The 24,183-nt window shown below is 37.1% G+C and overlaps 3 protein-coding genes across 4 annotated transcripts; all 3 read right to left on the reverse strand.

The window, feature by feature from the left end:
• Positions 1-1,618: 1,618 nt before the first annotated feature.
• Positions 1,619-4,707, reverse strand: LOC148699209 (uncharacterized). The gene is made up of 2 exons (XM_088692491.1): positions 4,675-4,707; positions 1,619-3,157 (listed from the first exon to the last, which is right to left on the reverse strand). The coding sequence occupies exons 1-2, from the start codon at positions 4,705-4,707 to the stop codon at positions 1,619-1,621; spliced, it is 1,572 nt and encodes a 523-aa protein (XP_088548617.1).
• A 4,734-nt stretch (positions 4,708-9,441) lies between these two features.
• On the reverse strand, positions 9,442-10,514 carry LOC148699210 (uncharacterized). Its single transcript, XM_088682582.1, has 2 exons — positions 10,222-10,514; positions 9,442-9,888 (listed from the first exon to the last, which is right to left on the reverse strand). The coding sequence occupies exons 1-2, from the start codon at positions 10,460-10,462 to the stop codon at positions 9,626-9,628; spliced, it is 504 nt and encodes a 167-aa protein (XP_088538708.1). The 5' UTR covers positions 10,463-10,514; the 3' UTR covers positions 9,442-9,625.
• A 2,533-nt stretch (positions 10,515-13,047) lies between these two features.
• Positions 13,048-18,422, reverse strand: LOC137719991 (DNA-binding protein, putative (duplicated DUF1399)). 2 transcript variants are annotated; one of them, XM_068458978.2, is made up of 9 exons: positions 18,172-18,422; positions 17,684-17,847; positions 17,305-17,422; positions 16,961-17,215; positions 15,985-16,440; positions 14,876-15,414; positions 14,488-14,686; positions 14,162-14,317; positions 13,048-14,079 (listed from the first exon to the last, which is right to left on the reverse strand). In XM_068458978.2, the coding sequence occupies exons 2-9, from the start codon at positions 17,839-17,841 to the stop codon at positions 13,423-13,425; spliced, it is 2,538 nt and encodes an 845-aa protein (XP_068315079.1). In that variant the 5' UTR covers positions 17,842-17,847; positions 18,172-18,422; the 3' UTR covers positions 13,048-13,422. The 2 variants fall into 2 exon arrangements, with proteins under 2 accessions (XP_068315079.1, XP_068315080.1); XM_068458979.2 differs by having other exon boundaries at positions 17,684-17,841; positions 18,172-18,339.
• Between the last annotated feature and the right edge of the window lie 5,761 nt (positions 18,423-24,183).

Genomic DNA, 24,183 nt, shown 5'->3' on the forward strand with positions numbered 1-24,183 from the left:
CCTTACCAGGGTGATAGAGAATCTGACAATCATAATCTTTCACCAGCTCTAACCATCGTCTTTGTCGCAAGTTTAGCTCTCGCTGGGTGAAAATATACTTAAGGCTCTTATGATCTGTATAAATCTCGCAAAACTCCCCATAAAGATAATGTCGCCAAAGCTTTAATGCATAAACCACCGCAGCTAGTTCTAAATCATGGGTGGGATAATTAAGTTCATGCGGCTTAAGCTGGCGAGAACCATAAGCCACCACATTACCGTGCTGCATCAGAACGCAACCTAATCCCTTACGTGACGCATCAGTGTATACTACAAAGCTTCCAGAACTAGATGGAAGTGAAAGAACAGGTGCAGAGATGAGTCTCTTCTTTAGCTCCTCAAAACTAGCCTCACACTCATTATCCCAAACAAAAAGAGTATTCTTCCTTGTCAGTTTCGTCAGAGGAAGCGCCAATGCTGAAAAACCTTCAATAAATCTGCGATAATATCCAGCTAAGCCCAGAAAGCTCCGAATTTCAGTCACCGTGGTAGGTCGACTCCAACTGACAACTGCCTCCACTTTAGCAGGATCCACCTGAATACCATCCCTAGAAATCACATGGCCAAGAAATCCAACACTTTCTAACCAAAACTCACATTTGCTAAACTTAGCATACAACTGATGGTCTCGCATCGTCTGTAAAACAAGTCTTAGATGTTCCTCATGTTCTATTGCACTCCTTGAATAAATCAGAATGTCATCGATGAACACCACCACAAATTGATCAATAAACGATCGGAACACCCTATTCATCAAGTCCATGAATGCAGCAGGGGCATTAGTCAGACCAAACGGTAAAACCAAGAACTCATAATGACCATAACGAGTCTGAAAAGCTGTCTTTGCTATGTCCTGATCTCGGATCCTCAATTGATGATAACATGTCCTTAAATCTAACTTACTAAAATATTGAGCACCTTGAAGTTGATCAAACAAGTCATCAATCCTCGGCAAAGGGTATTTATTTCGGACTGTCACCTTATTAAGCTCACGATAATCAATGCACAAACGCATAGATCCGTCCTTTTTCTTCACAAAAAGAACAGGAGCACCCCATGGTGAAACACTAGGGCGAATCAAACCTTTATCCAACAACTCCTGTAATTGAACCTTAAGCTCCCTAAGTTCCAAAGGTGCCATTCGATATGGAGCCTTAGAAATAGGTGTGGTCCCTGGCATAAGATCAATGATGAACTCAATTTCCCTCACTGGGGGCAAGCTAGGCAACTCAACTGGAAACACATCAGGAAACTCCTTAACTACAGGGATGGCGTCAACCTCCCTATTTCCTTGATCGGTGGCCATGACGTGAGCTAGATAACCTTGACACCCATGTTTCATAAGTCGCCTAGCCTTAGCGGCTGATATCATTGCTGGTGGTGGAATAGGTTTACGATCTCCATCAAACTGAAACTGAGGTCTACCAAGTGGTCGAAAAGTTACCACTTTCTCAAAGCAATCAAAATTCGCACGATACAAGGATAAGTAATCCATGCCAATAATGACATCTAAATCTCGCATTGGAAGAATCATCAAATCCATTGTTATTTCACCCTGGCCCACCCTAGCCTCACACGATCAAACTACTTGAGTAACAATATAAGGTCCCGAAAAAGGTGAGGAAATAGAGTACGTCACATCCATTATCTCTATAGGTTTATCCAAAGACCTCACAAAATTATTTGATATAAATGAGTTCTCAGCCCCAGGGTCAAATAATGCTTTAGCAGGGAGTGAATCAAAATAAATAATACCTGTGATTGTGTTCGGTTCCGCCTCAGCCTCTAAAGTAGATAATGCACAGACTCTACCAACTCGTTGAGTACCTGCCTGAGACGTCCCAACTCCACTGCCCTGGGCCCCAACTCGCTGAGAAGCTCCATTAGACTGCCTACCACTTTGCTGCCCAGTCCTCTGCTGACCCGAGCCTGAATGTGCTACAACAGGCCTACTCTGTGCTGAAGATGCCACTGAGCCCCCAATACTGGCAGCAGGTCTGCCGGCACCACCAGCGGTAATATGGGGACAATCACGAAAGAAGTGACCAATCTCGCCGCACCGGTAACAAGTCTTAGAACTGGCTCTACATGTGCCATTATGTCCGCGTCCGCAATGAGCGCAAATCCGTGGAAGTGTCTTATGTGCCTGGTCATGAGATCCCCTGGAATAACTCTCTGAACGACCTCCAGAAGAAAGTTGGGGTCCACGTCTAAACGTGTTCTGGGTACCTCCTCGGAAACGGTTCTGATGACTCGCCCCGGTAGTATGCTGGGAGCCTCCTCTCGAAGTAGCCTGGAAATCCCCACGAGAAGTACCCTGGTATTCACTATGTGACGATCCTTGAGAACCACCATACAAGAATCCCTGACGCTTTTGGAATTTACCAGAAAACGCATCGGATGTCTGACCCTCTGCCCGGGCCCTCTTCCTATGTTCCCCACCTTCCCGTGCATCGCGCCCTTCATTAATCTCAGCCGTGCGTGCACGATCAATTGCCTGAGCGTAAGAAGGCAATCCTTGGACCGATAATAGATTTCTGATACTAGGCTTGAACCCCCTAATAAGTTTCTTCGTTTTCTTATCTTCAGGAAAAGGCTGAGAGAAACGGTAAAGTCGAGTATAACGGGCCACATAATCAGCAACTGTATCAGTACCCTGCTCCACAGTGGCAAACTCAGCCTCCAACTCATCTCGAAAAGACTCGGGAAAATACTGCTCAAAGAATGCAGTATAAAACCGCTCCCAAGTAAAAGATCCCCTGGCTAATAATAAGGGACGGGTGATCTGCCACCACTCATAGGCCTCACCTTTCAACATATACGCTGCAAGATCAACCTGTTCCTCAGATGAGCAACGCAATACAGTGAAAATTCTGGCGATCTGATTGATCCAGGTCTCAGCCGCCCACGGATCAGCACCACCATCAAAGGAATGCGGCTTATGGGTACGGAACTCCCCGTACAAAGACTTCTCTTTGCTAGAAGCCGCCCGAACATGAGTCTGCATCAACTGTGTCAAATCCTCGATGGCCCGAAATGCTCCATCGGGTCCATCATAATCATGGCTAGCCTCCTGACCAGAAGCAGGAGTGCCCTCATCGGGAACATCATCCCCAAACTACTGAGTAGTACCGTGTGAGGTCGACATAATGTCTGGTACAAAAAGAATTTAACGTAATCATATAAACAACATTCGAGAGACGAAATCATGGACCAATCAAGGTTCATTACTTAACCCACCCAAGACTTCTCACCCTAGGGTTAAGGTATGAAACCCTGAACCTAAGCTCTGATACCACATTAATTGTCACGCCCCGATCCCAACAAACGTCGAGAATCGACACGTGACAAGGAAAATAACGTTTGTTGAATACGGTATGAGCGACTGAAGGAAATACTTTAAATGATAACCCAAATTAATATGAAGATAATTAAGTTCACCACTTGATATTTACAAATATGTACATTCCAAAAAGAAGTACAACCTTCGCCAGACCAAAAGCAAGTTCAAGATGCTCAAAAGAAAGTCCCAAAATAAAAAGTACAAGAGTGAATCAAGGGTAACCTAACGCTCCAAGTCTTTGATACCGCACTGCTACCCCCACCTACGACCGTCTCGAAGTCTACTCAACCTTCACCTGTAAGTTCAGTGCCTCGAACCCACGCTAATGCACCTTAGCACGAGAGTCAAGGCATCACGTTCTATCACCTCCTGGGGCCGAGTCCAATTTGGCCGGGAAGGCCCTCAAATTGGCTCGCACCCAACGAAACCCTAAGGTGGGTGTTCTTCAATTCGGCTTCTTTGGTGTTCCAACGCCCCAATCACCAGTTGGGTCTTGTTCCTGGGTCCAAGGGAAGTTGAATAAGGGTGATGGTGAATGGTGACACTCACCGGAATGACGAATCGCCGTTGAGAATCACTGGGTTCTCCGGTGGAGTTCTACCTGAAGTAAGCCTCAAACAAACTTGATTTTTGGTGGAGATGGAAGGAAGGAGATAGTCAAGCAAGTTACAAGTGAAGTAGATAAGAAGGTCAGCTGAGAACCGGAGGAATTGGCTTGAAATTAGTAGGTTTTAATTTATGTTGGTGAAGCATACGGGTGACAAACTAAGGGGGGGGGGGGGAAATGTCCCCTTCTCACCTCCCTCAACGTCTTTTTATAATCCCCAAAAAAAAATCTGATTGTTCCCTTTAGAAAAAACTAACTTAACCTTTACCCACTTATGGAATTTAATAATTCCCACAATCTAAAGTTCACAATTCAAACGTCCGTAACTATACCGTTATAATTCGGACTCGCAAACGGCTTTCGCCTATGTATTCGTGGGTTCGAGATCTATTAAAAAAAACTAGTTGTAAATTCCAATTGTCAATGAGAGATAAAGATTGATTATGAAACTTCCAACTCAATGCCAAATCAATTTCTAAACTTAAAATTAATGGTATTAAAATTAACTAATAAAGATCACGTAATCACGAAATACGAATTTAAAATACGGGGTACATAATGCATGGTGAAATTCCGGGGATGGGATTTCACAGTGGCAGTGGACAACACCTATCTTTTCTGTAGTTTCTCTCCAGAGTCAGTGCTACATGTGTTTAATTCTTGTCCTTTCGCCTGCTCTATCTACCTCATTGCCAACTTGAACCTTGTTGTCCCTCATGGTGTCTCAACCTAGTTTTGTGAGTGGTTTTATCATTGCGTGACCTCGTTTTCTGCCGATCAACACAATATGTTTTTGGTGCTCATTCACTCAATTTGGCGGGCCAATAACATGTTAATATGGGAGGATAAACTTGATAACCCTGCTTTGATAGGCTATATGGCCAATCTTTTTTTGCACAATTTCCTTAAAGCCCAACCTGCTATTCCTCCCAAACCTTTTGCACTCGCCATCCTGCTGGTGTGCTCCCCCCTCCGAATAGGTAAAAACAAATGTTGATGGGTCTTTCTATTCTGCTGCGAATTTGGGGGGTGTTGGTGTAGTTTTTTGTGACGAAGCCGATAGCTATGCAGGAGGTTTTGTCCGAAAAATACCACATGTGACTAACCCCAACATGGTTGAACTTATGGCTACTTAGGATGGGATTCTATGGGTTGTGCAGCGGCACTGGCAGCAGTCATTTTGGAAAGTGACGCCCTGCAGGTGGTTCAAGACATCGGTAGCTTGAATAAGGGCTTCTCGCCTACTGATCTCTTGGTTGAGGATATCAGAGAAGGTCTAAGAGTCTTTGTTAAATCTAAGGTTATTCATGTTCGTCGATCAAATGTTGTGGCACACTGTATGGCCAAGTTGGCCTTGTCCTCTAATTTCAATTCTTGTTGGTTTGAGGAACCTCCAGATTCATTGTCGGAGGTTGTTCTACAAGACTGTATGCTTTCTTGATATTTGATGAATAAATCACTATCTTTTCTTCTCCAAAAAAGAAAAAAAAATTTAAGTGCAAAAGTAAAAAAAAAAAAATTAAGTGCAAAATAAAAAGATAAAATGTTAGAATCACAAATTCGTTTCTCTAGTTTCCTAATAAAGTTATGAAATAACACTGTGGAAGCAAGAACCAAAAAACTGATAAAAATACGACACGGACTTAGCCAATGGTTTGACTTGATGTATTTTTCTTTAACAACCGAAAAGAGGGTCAACCATTTGCTTTGAGTTTGAAAGTTGGTTGAAAATGGAAAAATAAAATTTTGGGCATTGCGATTTTAACCGAACTGCTAGAGTGGAGGAAAACAAGTAATAAAAAGGGCGACTTAAAAGTTGTGGAATGTGTCATGTTTGAGGGGAAAACTGAATGTCATACGTTTGTTCATATACTCATGACATCAATAAATTAGACAAAATCATACGTTTTTAGAATAATGAGTTATTCTTCTTATATCACGACCTAACATTATTTTATCATATAAATGTCATTGTTCGAACAGTTGAGTCAAAATGACTATAAAAAAAATCAAGGGGGAGATCACGAACATCTTTCAAGAGCATATCAAAAGTTAAGTGCAGTTAGAGAGCATTGAAGTATGCTATAATATTGTGCGATACGATGATGACATCATCTAAAACACAACATTAGTTCCAAAATTATTGTAATAAGGTTTTTTGTGCATTAAATGGCTCACATGTATTAACTCTTTGATGAGTAATTTTTAGCGTGAATGTAACACATGTTAAATTGGAATGAATTAGTAAGACTATATTAAATGTTAGATGGTGTTATTTTTAGTTCTTTTTTCTCTTTCAAGATATAAAATTAAAATAGTCTTAATTAACTTTATATATATATATATATATATATATATATATATATATTATCAATATTAAGTGGAGAGGGAGAGTTCGAAACTATTACAATAATTAAAGAGAGGTAGGGGGAGTTTCATACAAGTACTTGGATAAAATTATTAGTAAACTTGCTTATACTACCACTCTTCCTATATTTCTTGTGTGACCAAGAATGAAATTATCTACATCTCTATGCATCTCTTATTATAAGTACTAACCATCAACCCATTTATCCCTCGAAGGTAGTCTTTGAAATTTCTAATTCTATCGAAACTTTTTTGCATGCTACTCAGGTAACTGGCTCTTGAACAACTGCTCCTCCATTTACCGGTGGTACCTGTCACGTGGACTCCTCCAAGCCCGGGGTTTATCAAGCTTAATGTGGATGCTAGTTGGGAAGCGTCATTGGGCTCGAGTTTTGTTGGGCTGGTTGCACGAAACAATGCTGGGGGTTTTTTGGGTGCAGGTAGATATAGTGTGAAGGCTCGGAGTGTGGCTATGGCAGAGGCGTTGGCTGTTAAGATTGGATGTGAGCTTGATCATCAGTTGGGTTGGCATTTTGTGGTTCTTGAATCTGACTCCTCTGAAACCATTTTAGCTTTGTGGGACTCACCTTCTAAGGGCAGGTGGGAAGCTTTCCCTCTTCTTCAGCAGTGTATTCGCTTGGGAGATTCTTTCCATGTATGTCGCTAGTCTTGGATTCAGCTAACAAGGCTGCACACTTTTTGGCATCATGGTGATGTTGGGAGATGAGCAATGGGGTTTGGGTTCACAGACCTCTATCTTCCTTGGTTTCTGTGCTTCGCAATGATGGACTTCCTTGTCCACACTAGGTATCTCAAAGGGTAGTGTAGGGAGTGACGTTTTAGCATCAGATGAGGTGTCGGGATCCTTGTATCTCCTTGCATTGCCTGTTTATGATGTAGTTTCTGGATGTTTGCCTCTTTGTAGGCTTACTTGTACTCTTTTGGTTGTTTTGCCCATAAATCTTATCTAGTTTTCAAAAAAAAAAAAAAAAAAAAAAAAAAAAAAAAAAAAAAATGGCTACTAGGGGTCCACATTATCACTGAACGCCATTAATATCTTCACTTAATGCTGTTGATCTAATAGAAGTCTAATTTTCAAAAAGTTGGGTAGTCTTATCAAATGTTTTAAAAGGTTAAAAACAATTTGAAATCAGGCGAGGTAAGGTGGTTATCTATATTTAAACTAAAATCCATTCTTCTTTTACCTGTTCATTTTTTAGGTAAGATAAAGGAAGTGTTTATGAAATATGACAAAATGAGAGAACTAGGGAAGTGCGCACAATAGTCAATACCCGAACATATCCAGATTTTAGGTCAAGCGATGCCATTGCTTTGCCATAAGGATCTTTAGTAGAGAATTCAACCAACGTCATGAAATCTTGTTCATTTTTATGTTTGTCGCAATGTTTAGGTTCATAGTCCAGCTTTCTTCCACGAAATATTTTGATATATATCAAGAGATAAATTTAGGAGACATAATCTAGTGCTACATGCAAGCAGCCCTCTTCATTTCCTAGTTGAAGAGGGCGTCTGCGTATATGTAAGCAAAGATGGGGGAGGGGAACTAAAAATATAGATAATTATGATGTAATTCCGAAACATGCGATTTGACTGGAGCATGGATGCATACCATTTTGTATGCGTTTTTACACACGACGACAAACAATTAATGCCCAAAATTTGCAATTTAACAAATTAAAATATAGGATCCTTAGGTCTTCACAACTTGACATTTAATGCACCACCTACATAGACTAGCATACTAAAACATTTTTGCCTATCAACCAGGTATTTAACAATGAAGTGGTAGGCATTCAGTTGAGAAGGTGTGCCTTTTCAGAATGGTGCGAGCCAGTGTCCCTATGCCCCTAGAGACTTGTGCCATAAAGTTGTCAGCCTCCCACATGCCCCTGGTGATTGAAAAGTTCTTTACATATCTTGGTCGGACTGGGGTTATAAGCGGTCGGCTTTAACATACGGGATCATTCTTTTCTAAGCTTCTCGAGCCTTGGGCTTCTTGAACTTCTTTGGGCTTTCATGACTTCTTTTCCGGCCTGCACCATTATATGGGCCTAAAATTGCCTTGTTAACAGGCAATAATGTAATTTTGCATATACCAAATTTTGGTTCTTTTTTTTTTTTTTTTAAATCTCGTCCACATATCATCATAGCATCTTTAATTTTTTTTTTAATTTTAAAAACCACATTCTCTCTCTCTCTCTCTCTCTCTCTCTCTCACTCACATTTCTCTCTAACTTCTCTCTTTTCCATATTATAGTTTTTTTTTAACTTTTATATTTACACACACAATAGGTGGGCTTCATCTAGTTATAACAAAATAATATAAAATGTTGAGTTGGTCGAGCCTTGGGCTTCTTGAACTTCTTTGGGCTTTCATGACTTCTTTTCTAGCTTGCACCATTACATGGGCCTAAAAGTGCCTTGTTAACAGGCAATAATGTAATTTTGCATATACCAAATTTTGGTTTTTTTTTTTTTTTGTTTAAATCTCGTTCACATATCATCATAGCATCTTTAATTTTTTTTTTTTTTTAATTTTAAAAACCACATTCTCTCTCTCTCTCTCTCTCTCTCTCTCTCTCTTCTTTCTTACGCTCACATTTCTCTCTAACTTCTCTCTTTTCCATATTATAGTTTTTTTTATAACTTTTATATTTACACACACAATAGGTGGGCTTCATCTAGTTATAACAAAATAATATAAAATGTTTAGTTGGCAACTAAAATACTGATGTGAAAAGAAGCCAAACGACTTGATCGAAGTAATATCATCACTAGAGATAGGCGCTTAAATTTCCTTATTTAAAAAAAAAAAATGAAAAGGCAATGTAAGCTTTAATTAGTACAACAATATCAATAACCTTCAATTTCAATTCCAAAAATATTATTCAAATTTTTTGGTTAAAAAGTAAAGAGTAATAATGCTAGGAAAACTAAATTTGGAGACTAAAATTGCAAACTAAATGAGCACGTCTTTCAAGACTTAAGTACTAAACCAATCATCAACTTTCATGTCCTTTGGTTTTTAAAATTTAGTCCCGAAATTGAGTCTCCATAACATTACTCAAAAAGAAAACATCACTATAAGAACAAGAATTAAATACAGGACATATCAATACCAATGTGACTGCTAAACTTATCAAATATAGTCTCTCAAAAACTTGCATACCAAGTCTTGTTATTTGCTTAAAAATAATTGATTATGAATATAAAGTGTGTTGTATTCATTGTCTTTCAGCACCAATCGATCATTGATGCCAGCCGCGAAACATTGGGAAGATGGGGAACCTCATAAGCCCGTCCTTACAATGTAAACCATTATGTTCACCGCAAGCGAAGTAGTAAGGCCGCCACCTCTTTAGCACAAACTCAAAGCCATCTCCGCTTCCTTGTGTTTGATTTCCCACCATTCTTGCTCGACTCAAGTCACAGTTCCAGAAGCTCTGAAAGTCTTGGAACAAGTACACGCTGTGAGGACGTATGGTGTCACTTGGTGGTTCATACTTGAAAACTGCAAACACCCAAAACACCATTTATCATGTAAATACTTGTTCACTTATATTCATAAAGGAAAAAGCATTGCTTATATCAAAACAAATCAAGGAGACTTGATCAAAGTTTTCATTGCTGTAAATCGTTTGTTTGACACATTATGTTATTAAATTGTCGATATATAATTTACAATAGAAATTATATCTTAGACTTAAGACCTCTTATTTACAAGTGAAGAGAGATACTACTAGATCGTAGCACTAAATGGCAAAGACTAGAGAAGCTAAATAAGTGACATCTTTGCAAACAACAATTTATGGGGGGAAATGTACAACAAATTTTGAGAACTCACCTAGGGTATCCTTGATGTAAATTGGACCATTCTTCAAAGCCCAATCTGTGTAGTTGAATCCGAAATGCCAATTTTCCGAACCACCAACTACGATCTTGTTGGGTCCTTTGGTCTTATTGAGGTGGTATGAACCCGAGCGAGTGTAATTACCATATTGCCAATCTCTGTTGGCTGTGCTAACTGCCAGCATCGAAGCAATTAGCACCATTGCTAATGTAATTTGTGCAAAACTGGAACCCATTATTTTCTATCAGATGCAAAAACTCAAGGAATGGAGTGGTGAAATTTAGGGATGAGGGGAATGAAACTTGAGATTGTGGTGAATGCATAATTAGTAATGTGGGTTCTTTTATAAGCCAATTAAGTAGTGCAAACTGGCCAAATTGTAACCTTTTCAACGTTGGTGGGTAAGACAAGGAAAGGAAATGTTGTAAAATTATAATGCTGCTCCTAATTAAGTTTAAGTCTCCCTAAGTTAGTCTTCCACTTAACGTCTCTCTATTAACATGAATTACATGCGTCACCTGTTTGGTTTATATTTCAAAATTAGATTTATATTTTCTTAATGGCCAGAGTTAATACTTGGTTTCTTTGGAGGTCCTAATTTCTGCTTTATAACAAATAAGTCTTTAGACTCAAGTGTAGCACAAGGTAAGAATAAAATTATGGATGTACAGATGATGCATTTTACCAAGAGAATTAGACGTATTCATTTTTTCTATTTGATCTGAACGATATTCAAATTAATTTAGTATAAACAGTGGAAAAAAGGATTCATACTTGAATACAAAAGAGAAAATTACACTACTCTAATCAACTCGGCTAAACATAAGTTTGCTAAGCGTCCACTTTTAATAAATAGTAAAATAGTAACAACCTCCAAAGTCTTATTGAGGGCTCTTGGATTATGTGTTTCTTTCTCATTTGTATCCCTTTAGTTAGGTTTCCCTCTTTAATTTGTTGACAAAATGAATTTTCTTATATATAGTGTAAATACGAACTTCGGCCCTCTGGTTTTCTAAAGAAGAATAATTAAGCGCAAAATAAAATACGTAAAATGTTAGAATCACAAATTTGCTTCTCTACTTTCCTAATGAAGTTATGAAATAACACTACTGAAGCAAGAACCCAACAAACTAAGAAAAATAAGACATAGATTTAATCAAGTTGGCTAGAGTAGTGTACCATCACTCTCCGCACTCAAATTTGAATACGCCTCTCATTAATTTAGATAAAACGCCTCTCAATATTTTAGATAAAATTAGTGTAATTATCCTATCGTTTGTAGAAAAAGAAAACGTATTGATGAATATGCATTCTTGCAAAAAAAATAAAAGAAGCTAACATAATCGATATTTTTCCAAAAATGAATGGTAAAGGAGCCAATGGGTTGACTTGATTGGAGGGATTTTGTCTCTAACAACCGAAAAGAGGGTCAACCATTTGTTTTGAGTTTGAAGGTTGGTTGAAAACGGGAAAATAAAATTTCGGCCATTGCGATTTTAACCGAACTACTAGAGGGGAGGAAAATGAATAAGACTGGCTACCTCAAAGTTGTGGAATATGTCATGCTGAGAGAAACGGAATGTCATACGTTTGTTTACAACTGATGACATCCACAAATTAAACAAGAACAATACTTTGCTACTTAAAAATGATTAGGAATTCTTACTCAAAATTTTTAGTGTTTTAATCACGGAGCTTTATGCTTGTTATCAGAACCGTTCATACTATGAATCACACTGTAAAGATCATCTCTACAAAAAAAAATATATTAAAACTAAGGTCGTTTAATCAATCTATTGTAGCAAATACATAGACGGTGTGTAATGCTTTTACCAATACTGTTCATTTGTTTTTAAACAATTTGATGATTAAACGACCATAGTTTTAATTGATTTTTTACAAATGCAATCTTTATAGGGTGATTTATAATATGAACGGTTCTGATTATAAAACATGAGGTTTTATAAATTGACAACAAAAAATTTTGAAAAATTTTGAGTATGAATCCCTACTCATCTTTAAGTAACCAAGTATTGTCCATTAGACAAAATCATACGCTTTAGACAAAGGAGTCATTCTTTTTAATATCACGATGTAGTATTATTTTATTGTATAAAAGTTATATTTGAACAGTTATTTCAAAATGACCATCAAAAAGCAAAAAGGATATCACAAGGGGGCATATCAAAAGTTAAGCGTAGTTAGAAAGCAACGAAGTATGTTATATTATTGTGTGACATGACAATGACATCACTGAATTACACAATGTTAGTTTCAACATAATTATAATACTGTTTTTTGTGCATTATACGGCTACTATGTATTAACTCTATGATGACTTGATGAGTAATTTTAGTATGAATATAGCATGTGTTAAAATTTGAGTGGACTAATAAGATTAGATTAAATGTTAGATGATTTTTTTTTCTTTTCATGATATAAAATTAAAATAGCCTTAATTAAAACTTGGATTACAACTCTTTCTATATTTTTTGTGTGACCGAGAGTGAAGTTATCTACATCTCTATGCATCTGTCAGTATAAGCACTAAAGATGGCTACTAGGATCCACATAATCATTGAACGTTAATAATATCATCACTTAACAATAATGACTTAACATATGTTCAATTTTCATAACGTTAAGTTTTTTGAAATGTTTGAAAATGTTAAAACTAATTTGAAACGAGACAAAGTAAGATGATTATTCGTACTTAATCTTAAAAAAATTAAAAATTAAAAAATAAAAAAAATGCTCCCGATGAACAAATTGGCAATAGTTCTTATGCAGGCGAATGAGGCAAGGACGCACTTGTACAAATGGATCAATGGGCTTTGGATATTTCTATTGGAGAATCACTTTTTGGCTCCACAATATTCAACACAATTACATTAAAAACTTCAAACTATAATATATTCAACCTGAATTATATTCAGGGGTATGTAAATGCCAAATACAATTGAGGAGAGTTCAAGGCTGAATTATGATATTCAACCTTAATTATATTTACATATTCCGATAAACATAAACGAAAAGACTTCGGAGGAATCGAGTTCTATATACGCAGTTGCATCGATTGATTCGCAAATCGGAGCTGCTTGATGGATGAGAAAGATGAAGCTTTATTTATCGTAGACAAGATCACACAACAGATGGAAACTGGGCACACAGCAAGTATGAACAGGGGAGCGGGCATTAAGCAACTACTCCCTCACTCACATGACTGGGTATTTCCTTTTGGTGTTCCTCTGCGCATGAGTTACCGGATGTGTTTTCACTGCTCTTGAAAAGACTTCCACATCCTCCACCACAGCCACCACAACCACCACTACCACCACAACCACCGCAGCCACCACTCTTCAGCATGCTTCCACAGCCACCGCCACAACCACCACAACCACCACTACCTCCACAGCCACCGCAGCCCCCACTCTTCAGCATGCTTCCACAGCCACCACCACAGCCACTGCCACAGCCACCACCACAACCACTGCCACAGCCACCACTCTTCACCATGCTCCCACATCCTCCACCGCAACCACTGCCACATCCTGCAGAAACCTCACTCCTTGTTACATTTCCACACCCAGTACCGCAGTCTCCACTTTTTTTTGGCATCACTGCATATCCTTCAGCCACATCATTGTTCTGCTCAACCTCGGTTACTCCTGAAGAGGTCAAGTTGGTTGTTTTGACTCCCTCATGGGAGTCATGGTTCTCATTAATTTCCTCAGCTACACTACCCATCTCCTTGGCATTAACAGCAAAAATGTCATATCCTTCCTTCTTCAGCATATCAGATAATATAAAAGCCAGCGTGATCCCAAGAACTAGAATCCATTCTTCCTTTACCTGTTCATTTTTGAAGTAAGATTAAGGAATTGTTTACAAAGTATGACAAAGCAAGAGAATTAGGGAAGTGATCATACAGTACCTGGACACATCCGGATTTTAGGTCAAGCAATGCCACCGCTTTGCCATAAGGATTTTCAGCAGAGAATTCAACCAAGGTCATGAAATCTTGTTCACTTTTATGTTTGTCGCAATGTTTAGGTTCATAGTCCAGCTTTCTTCCGTGGAATATTTTGACCTGTACCAAAGATAAATTTAGGAGACAGATCTAGTATTGCATACAAGCAACCCTCTTCATTTCCTGGTTGAAGAGGCCGTCTGCGTATATGTATGCAGGGGGGAACTAAAATATCTATAATTATGATGTAATTCGGAAACATGCGAAGTGAATAGAGCATGGATGCATACCATCTTCTCTCCATGGAGAACAAAGAGGTGGCCATCTCCATTGGAATTCTTTTCATGATGAAGGGACCAGTGAGAATCCATCAAAGTCCAGCCAGTCCCAACAGACTTAGCAAGAGCAGATATTTTTCCAGACTTGGTGATTCCAATCACCTCTTTCCCAAGAATGGTGTTTTCCCTTGCCTTTGCCTTTTCAGGATGCCTGTATATACAAATATCCAGGCCGGCATAGAGCTTTAGAATAAATCATAAAATGCAAAAACATTCACAAGTTGAGAAGGATAAATTGTTCTGGACATACTTAAATGCTACATATGTATAATTTTCCTTCCAAACTGAATGCAGCATGTAAAATGCAATGTCTCAACTCAAGAAATATATACTTTGATACCTCATTTGCACGCTGATAAGCTTTGTACCAGTTTCATCAATCACATGCGTCAAATTCTTGGCATCTACTACCTTCCCAGGAAGTGGTAAAAAGCAAGAACTTTTGGACAATGGTCGAGAACGAACCATGTTGAATGTGCGTTGAGCCAAGGCCGGAATAGTAAATGACACGGCAACACGAAGGTAGATTGGTTTCGAGTTCACAGTTCCAGAACTTGGCACTACCTCCAACCATTTTTCTGCATCTAATTTAGAGAGTGGGACCAGAAAGTCTTGAAGAGAGAGTGAAGTAGAACCTAATGTTTTATAGGTCCTTATCATTGGTAAGTGGGAAGGTGAATGAGATATCAGTTCAAAAACCAGCTCTCCAGTAGGTTCACATTGGAAACAAGCAACCTGTTTCTCTCCAGACTCAGACAAAATACTCAGTCTCCGCTTCACGTTAAAGAAATAATCATTTTGGGTCTTACTAAATGTGACAAAGAGACTTCCTTTGTGCCCTTCTGGTAAGTTTCTAACTTCCACACACTCCAAAAGGACCTGGAAAAAGGTATAGGAAAATATATTAAGAAAAATAACTGCTGTGTAATTGGCTCAGGCACGTGGCAGCATAGGTCCCTAATTATATAGGAGTACAAGAAACTCGTTTATATGTGCACTGCCTTAAAATAATTGAGGTGTAATAGAAATGAAAGCCAGCTGTGGTGCTTAGTTATATATCAACAGTCTGAATTCAAAAGCATGCTCAACATTTGCTGAAGGTACTATCTTGGTTCTAAGTTTTCACTGGAGGAGAAACATTCAATCTTGACACATACATTATGAATCTGAAGAATGAAATGATGAAACATTTCTAAACTCCTACAAAGGCACTTCAAAAGTCATCAGCTGCCTTTAATGAGGTCAACGATTAAAGTGAGGAGCCACAAGTAAGATGCTGTAGACTAAGTTAAATGTTTATATTTTCATCGAACAAAAGTTCAACGTTTATATTCACCAAACAAAAGTTCTATGTTTAAATTGGGGGCTTCTCTTCCTGTCATTTCTATAATATTTCTTTATTGCAAAGAAAATAAAAGGGAAAAAAGCATTTGATTGAAAGAAATCTACCTCCACAGATTTAACCTCTGGAAGCTGAATTAGTTTCTGATACTCGATGGATGCAGCTACATCCTTTCTCATCATGCTAGATTTGTAAGGAGTGGTCGTAACAGGACATGGAGCACTACCTCTATGCATTGCTCCTGCCTTCCAATACCTGATACCAAAGGTCTCTTCCCATTGCTTGGTAGTTCCAGAAAACCCAACATCAAGTTTCTTCCCTTTAGTTCTGTCAGAGTCCATGTCATCATGCTCCAATACCTTGCCCATTAGTTCATTCAGGTCTTTACAATAAGATACAGGATGCAATTGGTGAGTATGCCAGATAAGGTCAACATCGTATGTCGGAACACAGAAACGTTTTACAGACTTCTCTCTGTTTCTCTTGATTAGATGAAGAAAGCCTTTATATCTAGCCACAGCCCCTTTGATAAATAGATCATGGTTCATGTGGGGTCTGGATACCTGCCAAACATAAGGAAAAACACATAAGCCAGAAGAAGCAAAGAAAATGAAAAAAGAACAATGGAATGTTATAGGGGAGAACCATTCTGGCAGGTCTGATATTTACTTGTGGGTCTAGGTGTATGTGTTTGTATATATATTATGCAACTAAACCTAAAATGCAAGCGGGTAATGGCATATGACATGAACTGTCCTTGGATCCAGTAACCACATAGAAATCTGTGGATGGCCTCACAACACCAATAATAAAGAAGAAAGTATTCCAAACAAAAAGTTCTCAAAACGGAGTTCCTTGTATAACCACATAATGGAAACATATAATAACAGTCCAAGAGAAATTAATGATAACACTGGATGATCCTATAGATACAACAATGTTCCCTTATATCGGAACCCCCCAAACTCTCAAAAATACTTGCATACAAAGTGATCTAGAATCTGAATTAGTCAGCAAAGATGGACCCCTTGAAAACTCAGAATAAGTATATTAACAAATGTATTGGCCACAATCTCATATTACCTGGTAAAAGAAAGGACTCTGTCTTTTAACAGCTGAAACCAGATCATATTTGGTGCTTTTTTCAAGTCGAGCAGATCTTTCAGATATATCCTCCGAGAACACCTTCTTTAAGTCTAAGTCGTATGGTTCTTCTGGATACAAACTATTCCAAGTTTCTTCAGTTTTCCTTTTACAAGAGTCTTGAACAGACGATAAAACATTAGAATTGTCAAGGATCTTTCCATAAAGTTTCTCACAGTCAGTCTTGTATTGAACCTGAAACATATTCAAAGCGCAAAGCTTAGCAATTCAATCTGTCGATTAAAGATAACCAAAACTCCAACAGTTCAGCCAGAGAAGCATACCGGATTTAGCCTGTGACAATGCCAAATCCATTCACAATCAAGAGGTACAACCAAAGGTCCTTCAGAAATCTGGGACTCTGAATGTTTGGCAAGCATCGGGAGCCAACAAGCATTGTACCTGTAATTCCAATTTGACATATAAAGATCAAATGGCCAGACAAAGTATATGATTGCAAACCCAATAAGCTCAAACTAAGCATACATCTCAAAAACCCCGAATTGAAAACAACAGGAAACCAGAACACAAACCATCAAAACTAAAAAAACAAAACCGAGAAATGTGATCTAATAATGGCCAAGAATCTAAACTCTAAAGCACCCAAAAACACAAGAACTGAACCAAAGCTACAAAGCAAAAAATCTGCAGGATTTGTTGTACCTATAGATTGCCCTTTCAAGAGCAGGCCCTTCATAGAGATATCGATTCCGATCAACAGCAGCAAGAAACTGAAGCTGATGTTTGGCTGCAGCAACAAGGTCTACGCTTATTCCAATGTTCTGAGCTTTGATCCACTCAATCTCTTGTTCCTTCTCCATCTTCAACTTCAACCAAAAACATACCAAAATTTTCAGTCCTTCCACATCTGCAACTTCTATTTTTCGATATCGAGTTCATAGTGCAATAAAAGCTTCAAAACTTTTGGTAATCAATAACTCAAAACAGAGTCAACGCATAACCATTGTAAAAACTAAGCATACATACAATTTATGCACACAAACTTACGGACAACATCTCTATATCCATTTCTATTTTCTTTTCCAAATTTGCTCAGCAACCAAACAGAAAACTTCGAAATTGCAGTCTACTTTACCAACTAGTAAATTGCAATTCAAGTTAAAATTTGAGAAGGAATGATTGCAATTTACCGAAATGGATTGGAAATCCAAGTTTGACCAGGTCGCCGGAAAGCTGGCTGCGCCGCCTGAATCTTCTCCGATGACGGATGGTTAACGCGCACCTTTACTGATTGCCAGAAGCTTCGGGTTGCCTTCCCATTACAAGCTGTGAAGGATATAGATCGCTCAGAAATTTATAGGAGGGAGCTTGGGAGTTGCAGCAGTACGATCTAGGAAAATCATTCGTACAAGTATTCTTTAATGACATAAATAACCTTTATGGTTCAGATAATTACCAGCCACACATTTTTTAGCTTTCTGTTTTGTCCTTTCAGTTATTATTTTTTTAAGGTTTGATTGGATTGATAGGCCTCGTAGTGATACGATAAACGGAAATTGCCCCTTAAAGAAATTAGAATTTATGTCCCTATGATAAAGTTTGTTGAAATTTAGACCTACAATGAAAATTTTGCTAACTATTTTTTAATTGTTAGCATATGAAACTCACATGTGATATTAAAAAGATAATATTAGCATCACATGTAAGCTTCAATCGCCAACAATTAACGAAGAGTTTTGTTTTAGCCTCATATATGTGGTTCACGTGCTAATAATTAATAAAGAGTTGACGAAATTTTCAATTTTGGACCTAAATCCTAATGGACTTAACCGCAGGGACTTAAATCCTAATCTTTTCTCTACAGGGATTATCTTCCGACTGCTTTAATACCATGGGACTAATAATCCTATTAGACTTGTTTTTAAAACAAATCATATAAAATACTATTGTTAAAAGGAAAAATATTAAAAACGCTAAGCCTATAAACAAACACTCTAATAAGAAGAAAAAACACTCTGATTCTCCTTTTAATCTTGTCTCGTCCCTCTATCTATTCTCTCTTTGTTCTATACTTCATATTTTATTTCCAACACGAGCAATATAAATTAGATAAAACAATGGGTTCTTTAATCCAATTTTAACAATGCTATTTGGAATTTGTGTTAATTTCATCTATCGTTGAGACAGCAATGTAAGAGGTATAGCCAAAGCTTCAAATCTTTTCCAACTTATGTTAGAGTCTAACACGACACGTTTTGAGTTCGATTATTGGCACTGATGAATCACACAACGATGATTAGAATGAGGTTAAAATACATTTGTGACTCTTTCCAACCCATGATGGAGTGTCATGACGAACCCTACAACTGGTCTGCTTTTAAATAGAAAAGGAGGTAAGCATCCAACATCTATATATGATCCAACATGAGTGAGCATATATGACGTACGAGACACTCAAGGGTTTATAACTTGGCTAATTATTCATAGCGAGCAAATTTTCAACTTGGAAAACAAATCATGTATACCATACATAACGAAAGTCACTTGGCAACTACTAAAGCGGGACAGCTTTTCTTTATTTCCTTCTTTCTGTTAGGTGAAAGGCAAAAGACAAAGTGAATGACCTAAAACAAATGGACGTTACTTACCAGTATTATCCTTATCTAATCCCGAATGGAGCAACAGACAAATCGAAAACACATGAACAATGTGGAAAAAGATGCCGATCATCACTCACGCTTAACATGCAAACCCTACACGCCGTTTGTCCTGCTTTTAGTAGTACGAAACAGAGAAGAGTTGCAGTACCTGACACTTGCAGTACAACATATGCCAGGATACGACCTTCAAGAATCATACTGAGCATCACCAAACAGTTGTTGGGAGCAAAAATAATCGGATAGTACTAGTAACAGTTTTGTGATAAATGATTTGTAACTCAGTTGATTAAGAACATTCGACCATTCATTTGAGGTCCTGTGTTTGAATTTCCCTCTTTGTAGCTTAGATGAATTTAGTATAAAACAGTTTGAACTTTTCTACCAAAATAAAACGAGGAAACACTTTTAATGCCATAAGAAGCGTTTTACAGCCCAAGGATGAACAACGATGAGATGTGCATTTTCTTTTATTTCTGCACAGCTCTATTTATTTATGTTCCTTTATTTTCTTTTGATTCATTTAATCCAAAAGCTAACCATAGAATAAAAATAGTTTGTTGAAATCACATCCCATATGATAGATCCAATGTATGGAGGTGTAGGCGAGGGTGTTTCATGGATAGCCCCACCTAGGTGTGAGGTGAAATATTACGGGACCCAAATAACTTTATATATATATATATATATATATATATATGTATGTATTGCATACATAATTTTATATATAGTATAATACTTTGTAAAACAAATATAATTATCTATTCTAAAATTGAGGAGGAATTGACTGTTCATTCAGCTACAGTCAATTGTTTGTCCCTTGATTTCATCTTATTTACAATAAAACCATCAGATTTGGGCTGGGTTTGAAGGGTATTTATTAGAACTTAGAAGGGTAATTTTGTCCCGAGGGTTTAGGACGGATTACCCCTTGATTTCACCTTATTTACAAGAAACCCATCAGATTTGGGTTGGGTTGGGTTGGAGGGCAATTTTGTCCTCTCGGTTTTGAACGAATTCGGGGGTTGCCATGTAGGTTTCCATTTGTTGTCCTTCAATGAGGGTTTCGGGAGGATGGAGGCTCTAACAGCGAGAGAGAGAGAGAGAGAGAGAGAGAGAGAGAGAGAGAGAGAGAGAGAGATGGCGATGGAAAGAGAGTGAGGGGGAGGGGTATGGGTGATGGATTTCAGAAGTGGGAGAGTGGGGATGGTCAGAGAAAACCATACGGGTCGTCCGGATCTGCCGCTGCATGGCTGGATTTCCAAAGATAAGTTCCTTTTTTTAATTCCTTTTTTTACTGTCAGGTTAGATTGTCATCGTTTCTGCCTTTTTGTTGTGGATTATTTTCGATTTTTTTAGTGTGTTAGGTCAGGTTTTAGTGGATTCATCAGAGATATTAATTTCCCTTATTTGTTTTGTTTTCTCTCATTTTAGACATTCATCTCTCTTTCTTTCTGTTTGTTCTCTGTTTTAAGGTCAGTTGCTTTTTTTTTTTTTTTTTTTTGGGTTTTTTTGTGTGGCTTTTTATTTTTTTTTCCAGGTTATAGATCTGATGGTTTTTTGTATACCAATCTTGGTTTTGTTTTTCCTTGAAAATTGTTTTTATCTGATTGTGGGTTCGTGGGTTTTAATTTCTTTCGTTTGTTTCAGGTTGCAAAGCAGGAGGTTCTGACCTAAGGGTTCAGTTCAAGGTACTGTTATTATTATTTTTAGTTCTTATAGTTTAATGTTTCGAACTGATGTGATGATTTGGTTGTGAAATGTGGGATTTTTGTTCGGCTTATGTTGCCTATGTGATGTTCTCTGTTTTTATTGCTGGGTAGAGATTCCATATATTCTAGGTCTCTAGAAAACACCTCTTTAGTTCTACGAGAGGAACCAAATAACACATTTTTCCTGAATCCCATTAGCCTGCAAGAAGCAAAACAAGCTAAGAGTCATTTATACAATATAAACACCTCTTTAGTTCTACAAGAGGAACTCTATTCGAATTCTTACTCTTATTCTCTCTCTGTTTTGGCTGTTTAGTTTGGACTCCCATCGCAGCGTCATCATTTTGGTATGCATATGTGGTTCTTGGTTTGAAGAACAAAAGTTACCTTTGTTTTGAAATTGCAATTTAATTGCTGTCTATGTCTGTGTGAGTGTTTTGTGAATTTGTTTTTAGGACTAAAGTTATATTGGTTTTGAAATGGTCTTTGAAGATGATTGTGTTGTTTTATAAACTGCATATAATTTAGATATAATGAGAAAACTAATTAAACTGAATCTTGGTAATGATTTAGTTCTTGAGAAGTTGTCGAAAAACAAAGTTTAAATAGGAAGACCATCATCCTTACCAGATAAGTCATTTATAGCATTTTGAGCATCTTGAAAAAGTACATGAGAGTATGATGCGATTCAATATAGTTACAAATCAACCAACTGTTAAAGGCAGAGGCTAAGCTCTAAACTATTGACTCTTTAAAAGAAAATTAAAAATTTAATGTCATTATATCAAGCCGTTACTTAAGTTCTCTCATCCTAATCCCTTGCATTCAGTTGCCAATCCATTAGAGGCTACCATTCAGACTCACAATAGAGTATTAATAAAAATAAATTAACCATGCATTCCAAAAGATAACAGAAGTAAAAACTTAGTATCGAATTTAGTGTTCTGTAATTTGAGAACTAGGGTTTTGTTGCTTTAGAATCTTTAGGGGTATTTTTATTTACTCAGAGTTCTCATATTTTTTTTTTTTTTTGCTCGAACAAATTGCTTTATTTTAAGGTTAATTAGTTACTTTCAGTATTTTTATGAGCTTTGAATTATTGGAGCTTTGGACTGCAAATTGTTTATGGTAGCTATTTTGAATGAAGCATAAAGGTGTGGCCTTTTAGGTGATGGTGGTTAATTAGTTACTTTCAATTTTTTTATGAGCTTTGAATTATTGGACCTTTGGATTGCAAATTGTTTATGGTGGTTATTTTGAATGAAGCATAAAGGTGTGGCATTTTAGGTGATGGTTGTTTTAGTATAACCATAAGCAGCATAACTATATTACTTGCTACTAACTGAGAGAGTGCACCTGCAATAAGCCCTTAACGTGTTCTTTATTTTTTTTAATTGAAAATCATGTTTTTGTACCCTATGTTTCCACCTTTAATTAAGGAAGTGGTGAGATGTTGGATCTTCTATTGATGTGTTATCTGCTTCAATGTTCGGGTGATGCCTAAATTAGTTGTGGCTCTTGCTGATTGTTCACATGTTCCTGAGCATAAATCAATAAATCTTAGAAAGAAAGAAAAAAAAACATTTTCTTTGGTACCTGTACACAGTTGAACTTTTTTTTTCATAACTTTTTCGAGTGGTTCTTTTCTATGATTTCAGAAATTGAGGATCCATTTGAAAGACAGTAGTACCGATAGACACTTGGACATCTATATATATATATATATATATATGTAAGTTATTGTAAATATGTTAGTCATTGTAAATGTGGTTGTGAATAGATTTTCACATGTATGTAAATATGTTAGTCATTGCAGTTTCTGGTCCTTTTTACTGAAATTGTTTTGGTCCCTGCTACTAAACTCTGCTTTCTGCTATTAATTGCTGTTGAAATGTGACTTTTGCTATAAAAAAAATTTCCCTTCATATTTATGCTGCTTTTGGATTCCATTCGAATTAAATAATGTAGTTAATCTTCATATGAATTCTCTTTGCAACAATAATTAGGGATTTCAGTTTAAATTATTGCTGATTTGTTCTTGATCTGGCATTGAATCTTTCTTAATTTGGACTGCAAGTGGTTCTGACACGGAGGAGAATCTGTAAGAGGTTATGATCTTGCTGCACTTAAGTACAGCTGTTCTTCAACTCATATAAACTTTCTGGTAGGGTTCAAATTGTTAAGAGTTTTATGATTTTGTAAAAGCTTTTTTAGCAGCAGAAAGCTTGGTGTTTTGTAGTTACGTTATTACACTATACAACTTGAGTTAGTATGGGTTTCTTGCTAACCGATATCACTTAGGAATTCTAAAAGCAATTGCATTTTACAATATACAACTTCAATTAGTATCAGTTTCTTAATTAGTGGCATGTGAATTCTTAATTTAATTTCGGAAGGAGATGCATTTAAAGTTGGTGCTATGCGATGAAGTTAGCATTCTGTTTTTTACTATATACTGGTGGTGAACATTTTTAGCATATTGGTTGAGAAAGATTTTTCATTTTCTATAAAATAAATCTTCATTCTCACCATGTTGTTGATGTTTTTTGTAATTTGAGTTTATAGTGCTTCTAAATGATGTTTTAGTTTTAGGAATTTGAATAATTGTTTTAATTTCGGTTAATGCAGGATTTGAAATTTGTGATGATCATTTTTGTATTTCTATAAATTTTGAGACAAAAAAGCATGTGCAAAAGTACATTAGTCTCTTGGTATAAATCACATTAGTCTTATTATGGCTAGGATAAAAAATCATGTGATAAACTGTGGCTTTTCAATTATTTTATCATGCATCTGTAAACCAGAGGTTCGATTAAGGGCGAAAGAGAAATAG

The sequence above is a fragment of the Pyrus communis genome, chromosome 1 (genome assembly GCF_041283825.1).
Source record: "Pyrus communis isolate YQ-2024b chromosome 1, ASM4128382v1, whole genome shotgun sequence".
Classification (NCBI taxonomy): domain Eukaryota; kingdom Viridiplantae; phylum Streptophyta; class Magnoliopsida; order Rosales; family Rosaceae; genus Pyrus; species Pyrus communis.

What these genes read in the sequence shown, in the direction of transcription:
- LOC148699209 (XM_088692491.1), bottom strand. Translation starts at nt 4,707, where the DNA reads ATGAGGGACAACAAGGTTCAAGTTGGCAATGAG. An exon ending in AGGTTCAAGTTGGCAATGAG is followed by an intron (nt 3,158 to 4,674) that starts GTAGATAGAGCA and finishes ACTACTCAGTAG; the next exon opens with TTTGGGGATGATGTTCCCGA.
- LOC148699210 (XM_088682582.1), bottom strand. Translation starts at nt 10,462, where the DNA reads ATGGGTTCCAGTTTTGCACAAATTACATTAGCAATGGTGCTAATTGCT. An exon ending in TTACATCAAGGATACCCTAG is followed by an intron (nt 9,889 to 10,221) that starts GTGAGTTCTCAA and finishes GGGTGTTTGCAG; the next exon opens with TTTTCAAGTATGAACCACCA.
- LOC137719991 (XM_068458978.2), bottom strand. Translation starts at nt 17,841, where the DNA reads ATGGAGAAGGAACAAGAGATTGAGTGGATCAAAGCTCAGAACATTGGA. An exon ending in CTTATCAGCGTGCAAATGAG is followed by an intron (nt 14,687 to 14,875) that starts GTATCAAAGTAT and finishes TTGTATATACAG; the next exon opens with GCATCCTGAAAAGGCAAAGG. An exon ending in TAAAATCCGGATGTGTCCAG is followed by an intron (nt 14,080 to 14,161) that starts GTACTGTATGAT and finishes AAAAATGAACAG; the next exon opens with GTAAAGGAAGAATGGATTCT.